This window comes from Habropoda laboriosa, unplaced genomic scaffold (assembly GCF_001263275.1).
Source record: "Habropoda laboriosa isolate 0110345459 unplaced genomic scaffold, ASM126327v1 scaffold33, whole genome shotgun sequence".
Taxonomy (NCBI): domain Eukaryota; kingdom Metazoa; phylum Arthropoda; class Insecta; order Hymenoptera; family Apidae; genus Habropoda; species Habropoda laboriosa.
This window is the reverse complement of record NW_017100187.1, coordinates 771,794-784,211: the sequence shown is the minus strand read 5'-3', so window position 1 is coordinate 784,211 and position 12,418 is coordinate 771,794. Positions and strand designations below refer to the sequence as shown.

At 41.4% G+C, this 12,418-nt stretch overlaps 3 protein-coding genes across 3 annotated transcripts in view; 2 read left to right on the top strand and 1 right to left on the bottom strand.

Moving 5' to 3' along the window:
- LOC108579534 (eukaryotic translation initiation factor 4 gamma) overlaps nt 1–765 on the top strand; it is a 27,502-nt gene extending 26,737 nt beyond the window's left edge. Inside the window, exons 8-9 of the mRNA XM_017943093.1 lie at nt 1–91; nt 177–765. The exon at nt 1–91 is cut by the window's left edge and continues 34 nt beyond it. Of these exons, the coding sequence (XP_017798582.1) occupies nt 1–91; nt 177–525 (440 nt within the window). The 3' untranslated portion in view covers nt 526–765. The remainder of the gene's footprint in view (nt 92–176) is intronic.
- Nucleotides 766–5,872: 5,107 nt separating this feature from the next.
- Nucleotides 5,873–9,075, top strand: LOC108579559 (alkaline phosphatase-like). The gene is made up of 8 exons (XM_017943122.1): nt 5,873–6,008; nt 6,343–6,545; nt 7,054–7,246; nt 7,315–7,478; nt 7,662–8,009; nt 8,078–8,276; nt 8,526–8,744; nt 8,826–9,075. The coding sequence occupies exons 1-8, from the start codon at nt 5,942–5,944 to the stop codon at nt 9,008–9,010; spliced, it is 1,578 nt and encodes a 525-aa protein (XP_017798611.1). The 5' UTR covers nt 5,873–5,941; the 3' UTR covers nt 9,011–9,075.
- A 2,188-nt stretch (nt 9,076–11,263) lies between these two features.
- The window catches only part of LOC108579456, a 2,277-nt gene continuing 1,122 nt past the window's right edge, over nt 11,264–12,418 (bottom strand). Inside the window, exons 2-3 of the mRNA XM_017943001.1 lie at nt 11,949–12,175; nt 11,264–11,796 (exon numbers count right to left, since the gene is read on the bottom strand). Of these exons, the coding sequence (XP_017798490.1) occupies nt 11,264–11,796; nt 11,949–12,033 (618 nt within the window). The 5' untranslated portion in view covers nt 12,034–12,175. The remainder of the gene's footprint in view (nt 11,797–11,948; nt 12,176–12,418) is intronic.

Here is a 12,418-nt window from a genome sequence, read left to right as displayed (position 1 = left end):
AAGTGATGAGGGAAAATCGGGAACGCAGATTACCGCCTATCAAGGAATTTCAGAGGGATTTCCGTGCTGGAAAAGCGTCCACTAGGTTACGGTAATGTAGATAGCCGACTTTCTACAGCGTTATCTTTCCTCTCCTTCATTTTTTTTTATCAATTCTTCGTGTTTGTGTTGCACAGATGTGCTCAGAAAATCGTGACACAACTGGAGACGTCACCGAGTCCCAGAGGCACGAGCAACGTAACCGGCTCGACTTCTTCGTCGACGGCGAAGTCGTCGACGAAGAGGCCTCAGTCAGCGCCGAAATTGTCGGTGGTCCAGGAGATCCAGAAGTCGAAGAAGGAGAAGGAACGAGAGAAGGAGAAGGAGAAAGCGGAGAAGGCGCGTCAGAAGGAGGAGGAGAAGGCTGAGAAGACTAGGCAGAAGGAGGCGAAGAAACTCGCGAAGGAGGAGAAGAAGAGGGCGAAGAAGGAGGCGAAAGCAAGGCGGAAGGAGGCGGAAGAAGCCTTGATAAGGGAGGAAAAGTAGTCTTCGAGTCGAATAGAGACGACTGGTAGTGGTTCAGAGCGATCGATAAGGTATTCCAAGAGCCTGAACGTGGGATTTTGATCTCATCGCGCTTCGGGACCCGTTCGAGCTGTTTCGCGATCGTCGTTCAAAGAAGAAGGAGAAGAAGAAGAAGAAAATCAAAGGATTCACCGAGCATTTTGTAATTATTAGAATCTAGCTAGTATTCTTCCCTAGACGTGCGTTAACGATCTGTTTGATCCACGGTGATACGTCGATGGTTAGCGTTTCATTCCCGGAGAGAGAGAGGGTCTATCTATCGACTATATTATATCGCTTTAGTTGACGAACAATTAGGATAAGGCATTTTAACGTTTTATAAAGATGAACGAGACGATGACGGTGGTGTTTAGGTAGTTCTTCTCTTCGCGACACAGCTCGAACTGGGGTTCCAATCCTGAGGATGATGCGAACGTATTAGCGGGCGGTAGAAGACGTATTACCTAAGAAAACCTAGAAGCGGCCAAACTTAGTAACCTGTCATATCGAGTTTACGCGGACTAATAAGTACTAATCGGTAGGATGACTCGAGATAAAAGAACAAAAAAAAAAAAGCGTAGCGCTACGTTGCTATATTATTTGATTAATCGCGTAATAATCTTAACAAAAACCCCGCCCTTTATCTTGGACGTTTCCTTTTTCTAGGAACAGTAAACCTCGTGACGTTTTGTCGTTACTTTTTTATAGGATCATCCGTCGTTATCATCGGGACACACACACATAACTGTTGTATCATCATCGTTCGCCCATCGGTTAAACGCGTTAATTGATACGTCGCGACGGTCGTTTTAGCAGTTAACGAGACCTATTTTTCAGACTCTGCTTCACGGACAATACTTTGAGGACGTAGTTTGATTCGCAGCTGATCATAAACCGAATCTCGTCGAGTACTCGAGATTGGCGAGGTTTAAGCGACTTCTTCTCATTAGCGTGCCCAGATCATTCGCGATAAATCCTGTTCCTCCAGTCGATTATTCACACCTAGCCGTCGTTCGTTCAGCTAGGAACAACTCCCTTGTATTTCTAATTCTCTTCATCCCCCCCCCCTCTTCGAATGATTATAAGAGAGAGAAAGAAGCGCGCTGAATTTTTGAGGACAAATCAAATAACAGCTGGAGAAACGAGCGTTTTTTCGAAAACGGCAAGCTGAAACACACGTTTCTTTCTTCTTCGATTATTTCACGCATACACCAGAAAAAAAAACAAAAAAAAAAACACAAAAAAACCAAAGAAAAACCAAAAAAAAAAAACGATAGCCTAAACAATGTAAGGAAGTTCGACTAAATAATAATCGACGAACGCGTGAAATGGGGAGTCCGTTCTACGACGGGGATAGTTTTAACGTAAAAAGAGTTAGAGGAAACCACAAAAGAAAAAAAAAAAACAGAATTATAGTACAATACCGATATAGATAGACGACGAAAGCAGAGTTTTCGAGTGCAGTGCGTGCCTCGTTTATCGACTTCGTGATTTACCACGTAGATGCGTAGCGTTTTACCGATTCGATTACAAAAAAAAACCAAAAAAAAAATCCTCTTCTCTCTCTCGAGGTGCGGCTCGAGAAGCTTAATTAATCGATCGACTACAACATTGCAGACAGAAACTGTTGCCCTTTTTCGCCACTTTTACCCTAGATCACCGCTATTTCAGAGAACCGACCCCTTTGTTTTTTTTTTGCCGAAACCCTTTTATCGAGTTCTAAACACAGGCAATTAATTAATCGTTCTCACGTCGAGCACCCTGTTTGCGTGTGTGTTTGTGAATTTCTGCTGAATTTACCCTAAATTACACTCGATGCAGTATCTTCAATTGCTTCGAATTGAATTTCAAAGAGGCTGAGGCTCGGTGAAAGGGTTGCCGCGCAAAAACGACAAACGGTGACAAAGAGAGAGGAACTGCATACATATTAATGTAACACGCGATGCACGCGGAGGAGAAAGAAGAGAAAAATATAGGTTGAATATCAACGAGTATACGATTATACGGTATAACGAGACTAATCCGCGATTAGAAACTCTTTGAAACTGTTCTTAAGCCTCTGGCCCCCTACATTCTCAACCCCTCGGTTCTCGCGAGCGATGCTGGGTAGAATTAACACGACGTTTTGATCGATATTTTATAATTATTATTAGAGAAAAGGAAACCCTGTATATCCCTCCTTCGATACGAATTCATTTCGAACTTAGTAGCTTTCTCGATTACAATTTAAAGCCAGCGTCGTCGATGGGGAACCAGCTCAAGCAGCCAAAAATCAAAAGCAATTTTTTACAGAGCGCGCGACAATGATTTACAAAAGTGATATCAAAAAAAAAAAAAAACACAGAGAACAAAAAGAGGAAAGAAAAAAACGAAGGAGAGCAAGAGAGAGAGAGAGAGAGACACAGATTTGGCAGACGACAATCTCGCGAAGGAGCAATGTATATGTTTCTTTCCTTTTTCTTTCTCGTCGTATTTCTTCTTTTTATCGATTCCATCCCTCTCGAACGGAGTTTCTCCCACTCTGTTCACCTTCTGTCCTTCTGTTCCACGTGTTGCGTACGTACGAACTAGGCTCGTCCTTCTCCAACTTGACCTAATTTTATGCACTGCCGGCAATATTTTTATTTCCTTAACGAGATCGAAACCGCGTGAACGACGCGTCGTGTTCCAATGGGACGAGCAGGAAGTGGGATGAGGAGGAATTCGATGTCGAACCGGTGTCCTTTCGTACAAAGAAAGAAAACGATCACGTTCCATGAGAACAGAATCTTGTCTCGTTCTGATTCGTTTATTTCGTTTCTTCTTGCGTATTGTTTTACTACATTGTAACACACCAAGCGTTTCTCGCGAAACGATCCGAGAAAGTCTCCCGAGGTTTTCCTCTGTTCGAGAAGACGCGAACAACGAAGACACGAAGGCTGTATGAATTTCGATGGAACGCGATTTAAGGGGTGGTCGATCTTTGTTGTATCAGAGGAAAACATCGCGCACATATCAGTAGTGATTAATGCATTTTACCTGGCGTCTTTGCTTCAACTTCATCCTCAGATGAATACGAATCATCCCGAAACTCTTCCTTTCGAAACGGCTCAAATACGACAATTAATATTTTCTCCCTCATTCTCTAAGAGTTCTACCAATTTCTCGATTTCTTTCGTTCTTTCCCTCCCAAAAAAATGTATCGAATAGAATATCTCCATTGCTTGCGGGGTGACAGAATATTTCGTCCGAGTTCTCGAAGTTGACCCAAAGACGCCGCCAATTAGCGTGTAACGTAGACTGTCAATTATTACCTGTTACATCGGTTTCATCCGGTATAAAACGTGTCGAGATCATTTCCACAACGGAGACGACAATTCCTCGAGAAGCTTGTGCGCCCACTCGAGGTAGCAGCCACTCGAACTCCATCGAAGGAAAGAGGAGGCACGCGTGTCTCCTCTAGTAGGAGAGAAGGGTACGTCGACGAGAGAATCTTCGCGCGTTCAGACCCCGAATCGTTTCGTTGCATTCACGAGACTTTCTCGAATCCGAAAGATGGAAAGAGAGAGAGAGAGAGAGAGAATAGAGGGATAAAAGGAAGGAGAAGGAAATAAGGGAGAAAGTAAACGAGAGAAAAGATCGCAGAGAGAGAGAGAGAGAGAATATGAGAGGGTGTGTGTGTGTGAGTGAGAAAAATGAAGGGAGAGAGAGAGAGAGCGAGAGTTTTCTGCCATCGTAAAGTCAATTTTATCGTGTACGTATGTATATATGTATCGTTTCGAGTGCATCCAATGAAATGGACGCCGTCGCTGCAGCTTGGGTATTTTTGCTGAGGAAGTTCTGTGAAGGAATTCTCTTCGGTGTACGTGGCCTGAAACTCGAAATAGAAGAGAGACGAGGAACGAATAGAGTAAGAGCTTTTGCGTTGATGAAAAAAAAAAAGAAGCAGAGATTCTACGATCACGTATTTAACGGTGATAGGGAATTATCGATGTTAAATAAGAAATATAAGAGGAGAGAATCGTTGGCAATAAATACGGGTGACGAATGTGTGAGAACGAGAGATAGAGAGAGAGAGAAAAAGGATCGACGGTGCACGGCGTCTGTTGAATCGATACAGTGTACTAAATCAGCGTACTAAATGCGTACAGAGGACAACTTTATTGTACTTTAATCGTATAAGAGAGATTTGTAGAGAGTTTATATTAGGCCAATTGTCACAGCGAGAGTTCTACGATAGCGATGTTTCTTCTTTTTTTTTTCTCCTAAAAAGAACAGTCGTGGCCAACTATTGTCAATTTTATTTGCTTCTAAACGCCGATCCACCCAGTCATTTTTAATCAGCTCGTCAGTTCTCCTGCGTGTGAATTTTATCCAGCTCGAGCTTGCGCGATCGATCAGACTTAGAATCGAGTAAATTTCAAATCGGTAAATCGAAGTGGACAGAAGCAAAGAAACAAAAAGAAAAAGTTGGCCACACAGAGATCGTCTCGCGTTCCAGCGTAATACTCGCGTAACAATTGCCTCGACGAATGAATTCGTGTTCGCGCGGTCACTCTGACCAGAGGATACCTCGAGTGCCGGTTCAGGAATCGTATTCACCTAGTCTACGATCGTTTTACCTCGTTTCAAGATGATTACTCTTCGCCAGAGATCGAAATAACGCGACAACCATTAGTTTTATTTAAGTAGAAATGTGATTTATTTGAATGTTACCAGATTGATTTATGCGTCAAAGGATTCATCGCGTCGAGAAGCCAGTTCCACGATGAAGAATCAAAATTTACAAAAGTTAGCTTAGAAAAGTGATCTTAATCTTCTTTCGTGAATCCTTCGACGAGTGTTACTTCAAGACTATTGCCTGATTACTTTTTATCGTGTCGATTTTTCTTTTTAAACAGATGTTCAAGGTAGAAAAGTGAGGGTACGATGAAAAAATTGTGTGGAAACGGTTGATTTTACCGAGACTATTTTTCTCAGTTTCGTTCGACGATGTCAGACACGCTAGAGCAAGGTGAGAAGATTCTTCTATAGAGATTGTATTACGCGATGTGTTACGATTTGTACGAATAGACGATGAGTATGAACAAAAATCAAATAAAACGTTACAGTGAATGTTAGCTAATCCTGACTAATCTTTTTATCCATTAGAAAATATCGTGAAATCCTCTTCGTTACACTTTCATCGATCACGTTGATCCACAGACTTTAGATATTGCTAATACATAAAAAAAACCAAGGTAGAGCTCTTCTTTATCGGTTTCATACAGTCTGGCCAACAATAGGGAGCGTTATAAGTTTACACGAGGTATTTGCATAGATTACGTTTCAGTCTTGCTTAGCACGAGCGGTTGTTAACATCCGCTATCGACGTGACACGCAAACCGAACCTGGTGTGCAGCTTAACAGTGCGTTGAAAATGAGGCTTGTCACGTTGCACGTGGTCATCTTTCTCTCTGTGATCGTACACGCCAAGTTTGACGAAGGTATACAAATTTTATCGATCGGTGTACGTGCCACGTGATACAGTGAACAGAAAACAGAACTCGATTCCTCTGCAGATAACGCTGTCCGGGTAGAGTTCTATCTATCGTTCGTTGCTGTCATCGATTGCTTACTTAATAATTTTTCTATTGATCGAGAACGACGACTATTTAACGAGCTCTGTAATTCAGATCCCGGTCTCTCTTTCCACTAACGTTTACGGTGAAATATTCTATCTCGTGTCATTATCGTACTTATCTCCGAAACGCACATGTGTCCTCGGTTTACGGTCTGGAAAAATTTCGTCGTGGCTTAAAATTTTATTGCATTATGTAGACAGTAAACATTGGCGTGAACTGGCTGAGGTAGAGTTACAAGAGGCGCTGTCTTACAAATGGAACACGAATAGAGCTAAAAATGTGATCATCTTCGTGGGTGATGGGATGAGCCCTGATACAATAACAGCCAGCAGAATTTATCGAGCTGGAGAGACCAGTCGTCTGGCTTGGGAGCATTTCCCTCACATAGGCATACTCAAGGTTCTTTTTTCATCTTTTAAATTAATTAGAAGGGAGAGAGATTGATAATAGGAGAAAAAAAACTAGGTGGCTTCGAATCGGAAATTTGAGGCTTTCGCGGTCTGAAGAGTAATTATTATTGAGGCTTTCGGGTGTAAGACGTGTTCTTATGAAAACAGTATCCCTTGTGGAAATAGTATTCTTTATGAAAACAGTATTCCTTATAGAATACTATTTCCTTATAGAATTGCTTTTCCATAGAAACACGGCTTACTCCCGAAAACCTGAATACTAATCACAATGTTTCAAATATAAAAAAATATAATTTCCAAAAGAAGTAAATAAGAAAAATTATACTTTCAGAATTTACCAGCAAAAAAAAAAATTAAATAACAATAATCTCTCAAGATATTTTTCATATACAAATTTCCTAAATTTTCGTTCATATTTTGCCAACTTATTTCGATCTTCCGCGCCACAATGATCTCGCAATCACCGGGTCAATTATCAATTTCCACTCTTCAATTAGACCTACAATACGAACAAACAAGTACCAGATTCAGCATCGACGGCAACAGCCTTGTTCTGTGGAGTGAAGACGAATTACGAAGTTGTCGGTGTGAACAAGAACGTAGCATTAAACGATTGCAACGCAAGCTTGAATATCGACTACCACGTGGACTCGGTGCTCACGTGGGCTCAGGCTGCCAATAAAGACACAGGTCAGCAATTATTAATAACGAAGAATAAAATATTATCACGAGGTCGACACTAAAAATGTAATTTACAGGATTCGTGACGACCACAAGGGTGACTCACGCGACTCCCGCACCTTTGTACGCGCACAGCGCGAACAGACGATGGGAAAGCGAGACTACGATGCCGATAGGAGCGAAAGGATGCAAAGATATCGCCAGACAATTGGTGGAAAACCTCCCTGGGAGAAATATCAAGGCAAACAATAATATATATGCCGATTGTTCAGTAGAATCTTTCACATCATTCGCATCTTAAGAGATTGTTAAGTATCTTATCGTTTAACGTTCTTACCACAGGATTCTACTGCATGAAACAACAACACCATTCATATAGGCAATTATCCGATGAAAAGTATTAATTAGAAAGTTTCGCGTGCAGGTGATCATGGGTGGAGGTAGGCAAATGATGAAATCGAACGCTACCGGGACAGAGTTCGATCCTGTGGACGCTTGGGCTGGTCAGAGGAAGGACGGTAGAGATTTAATTGAAGAATGGAAACGCGACAAAGTCTCTAGAAAATTGTCCTTCGATATTGTCCAGAATAACGAAGAATTGTCGCGGGTGAACGTTAAAAAAGTAGACTATCTGTTAGGAATTTTTGCAAATGGCAATATTAACATGGATTGGAACAGAGAAAAAGGTCCAAAGGGACAACCGAGTCTTGAAGAGATGACTGTGACAGCCTTGAAGATTCTTCAAAAGTCGAAACACGGTTATCTCTTAGTGGTATGGTTACTTTGATAGAAAGATAAGGAATTCTTCTTCGATCGAGTGCATCGAATGAAAGTTTTCAGGTAGAAGGAGGACTCATAGATGCTGCTCATCATCGTGGCCACGCAGCTCAAGCGTTGTTAGAAACTGTCAGATTCTCTGATGCTATTAATGCAACTTTGAGGATGGTCAACACTGACGATACACTCGTTATAGTAACCAGCGATCATACTCATTCTATGAGCTTCAATGGGTACAGTGATCGAGGCTCGAACATTCTAGGTACTAAGATCTGATTGACCCTAATGTCAATCTGCACATTTTCTCACTTAAAATACTTTATCTTCCTGATCGAAGATTTTAATATTTAGCCAAATCGTTGTTATTTGGCACTATCTGTGTTTGCTTAAAGTTTAGAATTTTATCAGAAAACTACTAAAATTGGACGATAAAGTAGACAATTGTGGTTATTGACATAAATTAATTAAATTTTCCATTAGACTTGAAGTAACGAATCGTTCACTCGATCAGGCATAGCTCAGAAGTCTAAATGGGACGGGATCCCGTACACCACGCTAACTTACAGCACTGGTGGTCCTAACAATCAAGCGTACACAATGAAAGATAATTCCACTGTGAGAATAGATCCTTCTAAAGAAAATACAACGTCGTTCACGTACAGTCAACAGGCCACCATCGTATCTGACGAGGCTTATCATGGTGGTGGTGACGTAGCAGTCTATGCAATAGGTATACAAAGATGATTCATAAAGGACAGAGACCTATACCTGATAATTATGACTTTATAAAATAAATATCGCTCTTTTCCAGGCCCGTTTACTCATCTGTTTCACAGTGTACACGAGCAGAGTTACGTGGCTCGTGTGGTTGCCTATGCTGCTAAAATGGAACCGAAAGCCTATGGGAATCAAGCTGGAAAACAAGAATACAACATTCTCGTCACTGTTTTCATGTATTGCTGTGTGTTTCTTCTAGTTTTACTCCGTCAATGGTAATTCGTACACGGAGTGCAAGGTGTACAGTGTTAAAAAAAAAAAAGAAAAGAAAAAACAGAAAATACAACGACACGTTGCGTAAGTAACGTAAATATATTCAAAAAAAAAAGATATCAAAGTTACATGCTTTCTTATAGTACTTAAGTAAGTGGGACAGTAAGTGACCATAAAAAAGACACTTGAATCCACCTTCATCACAGATTTGAGCCTAACTCGTTCAGTGGACACACCAAGTCTTTCCTGAAGATCGATATTCATAATTATACAATCTCCTTACGCGTATTATATATATGTATATATACTTTTTTTTTTCTTTCTTTTTTGGTTCTTTTTATATACAACAAGTTAAAACGATTCTCAGTCTTCTGTTGTAGAGGATAAGGTGATTCGCGATCGTTATCCAGGTAACTTGTGAATTTCACTCAACAAGTGTCCGGCATACTATCGTTATTAAGGCGCTCTCGATTGCTGCGTAATTGTCGGGAGTTGCGTTTGTTAAAAAAAAAAAAAAGAGAAAAAGACAGTAATAGAAGAGAAGTGTGGAAAAGAAAACAGTAAATAACAAGAAATAATTACAATAACATCATACACAGATTTTCACAAACCTATTCGTACAAAAGTCGTCACAGTCTATAACGACAATCACGCTTGCATTCTCTCACGTTATTATCAGTCAGATACAACGAAATAATATAATAAAAACAATATACATGTATTGTGGGATTTGCGAACCAGGCGACTCGATACGTCGAGATTCTACGCGATTAACAAACAGGCCATTCGAGATGGTGAATTGACAATCGTAAAAATGATGATCGAAAGGAAACGCAAAGCTGTAAAGCTCTGTATGGGAATATTATCATTCTTAACCCTTTGCACCACGTCACCAGATACTTACATATAAAAACAAAGAAGCGCCTCGTAATTCATTTAGAGACGGTGGCTCGACGAGACAGGCTCAATTACAGTCGTGGCAAAAAACCGCAGCTTCCTCGTACGACGTGCGTGGTCCCGTGCGCCGCTTCCCGTCCCTTAAGGGAGGAAAGAAGCGCCGCGGGCTCGTGTCCTGCGTCACTCAATGTTGTTAAGGCCTCTTTGTCTCACTGTCATTAGGCGTTCCTTGCCTCTTAGGAGGTCTCCAAATTTCTCTCGTGTCCTTGCTTGGCCCCCCTTCACTTATACGTCCCTACATAAATACAGTACAATCCGAAAAGGGGTGGACCCGCATGGAGAAATAATTCAAAAACGTAGAGTAACACTTTTTGTCGTGCGAAGCTTCGTCTCTGAACAAATCTAACGTCGAGGTACGTTTAGACCAAACGAACGAATACTCGTTCGCTCCCCACTTTCAAACATTCTTCGCATATACAGCATTTATGCTCGTTTGGTCTAAACGCGCCTTAAAAGACACCGTTGCAAGCTGCCTGCACTAGATAGCGAAGGATAAACAACGAAATGAGAGTACGAGAAAATTTAAAAGGAGGAGAGAATTATTTTTGCATTCGAACGTTGGAAAACAGGAATGGAAAACCCGATGGATCTTCAATATCGACGAAGCTTCCTACGAGATAACGTTCGACTATATTTTCGAATTATCTTTTCACGCAGATTCCCCATCGGTTCGAAAACACTCTGTGGAGAGAAAAAGAGAAAAGACAGTAATAGAAGAGAAGTGTGGAAAAGAAAACAGTAAATAACAAGAAATAATTACAATAACATCATACACAGATTTTCACAAACCTATTCGTACAAAAGTCGTCACAGTCTATAACGACAATCACGCTTGCATTCTCTCACGTTATTATCAGTCAGATACAACGAAATAATATAATAAAAACAATATACATGTATTGTGGGATTTGCGAACCAGGCGACTCGATACGTCGAGATTCTACGCGATTAACAAACAGGCCATTCGAGATGGTGAATTGACAATCGTAAAAATGATGATCAAAAGGAAACGCAAAGCTGTAAAGCTCTGTATGGGAATATTATCATTCTTAACCCTTTGCACCACGTCACCAGATACTTACATATAAAAACAAAGAAATAAAAACTACATGTCTAAATAACCACGAGCTACTTCTCTTCGTACACCTAAGACGATTTAGCCGAGAGCAAATCTAAGGAAGTAATTAAGGGTGCAAAGGTTCAATCATCCGGGAAGGCTCTCCCTGTACTCAGATCTATTATCTATCCTACGAACAGTCTGACGGTAAAACTGAGACATTTGGAAGAGCATTGAGCGAAGAATCACTGCGCTTTCGTCTTCTTACTTCTGCATTTCGCGTTCGCGCTCTCGTGAAAGAGGACCTTCAACGAGATGTAGGCGAGGAACATCAGAGATGAGACGAGAAAGATGAAACCCGGTGTGTATTTTCCAAACACCATCAAGCTGAACAGCCCAACCATTTGGATGGTCAACAGCAACAGGACGAAATAGACAGCCAAGATCAGGTGCAGAGGATTCTGCTTGGGTTTCTGTTTGCCGAACTCTCGGAACATCAGGGTAGATGTTTTCGCCGGTTTTTCCTCTTGAGATTCCTCCGAACGAATGTCACGGAGCAGAGACTGTCGGATACTGCTGTAGAGGAAGAAGAACCTCACCGTGAGCCCTTCGAGAAACTGGCCTAGACAGAGATGTACTTTACGTACGATCGGATGTGACTTGGAATTGTCGAATGAATAAAGCAGATAGGGTAAGAGATTGAGGTTCTGGCAGCAGTGGCGGATCTTCTGCATAGACTCGTGACGAAATAACATCGGTGGTCCGCTGTAACTTCCATCTGTTCGGGAAAAAGAAACGTGGGATTCGTTGTTTTAATCGTTCTCGTTAACTGTATAATCGGAGGCTGCAACAGAGCAACCCTATTACGTCATTTGTATACAAAGTTATATCGGGTTATCTTGAAGAGTGAACGAAATCAGGCTAGCTCACCTTTCAGTTTGTCGGATACTCGTCCACTCAGGGTTGATTTTCCAACTACATCTTCCGTCTCTAGCATTCCTGACACTTTCGACATCGTGTCCTGTTGGAGAACGTTAGAAACACTTGCTATTACTGTAATCGCTGATCACTCGGAGTATTGTGTTTCTCGAACTCGTCTATGGTATCTTTTGGTCAGGCTGTTGGCTCCGTGTGTTCCTGCCTATTGCTGCTCTCTTCTGAAAAATGACGATCGTTGTTATTCTACCTGTTCGTATTTTCTTCGGGAAATTTTACGGAACAAAGGAAATTTCTCGCGAATTCTAGACAATCTTTGTACCTCTTCTCCCCCACCTTTCGAAGATCACGGACGAACGTTACGATCAGCACTGAGCCTTCGTTTTCTTTTGCGCTGTCAGTGAAGCAAAAAATGGACGAGAAAAAAAAAGGCGTCGCGAACCGATAGCCCGTAGGTGACCCGA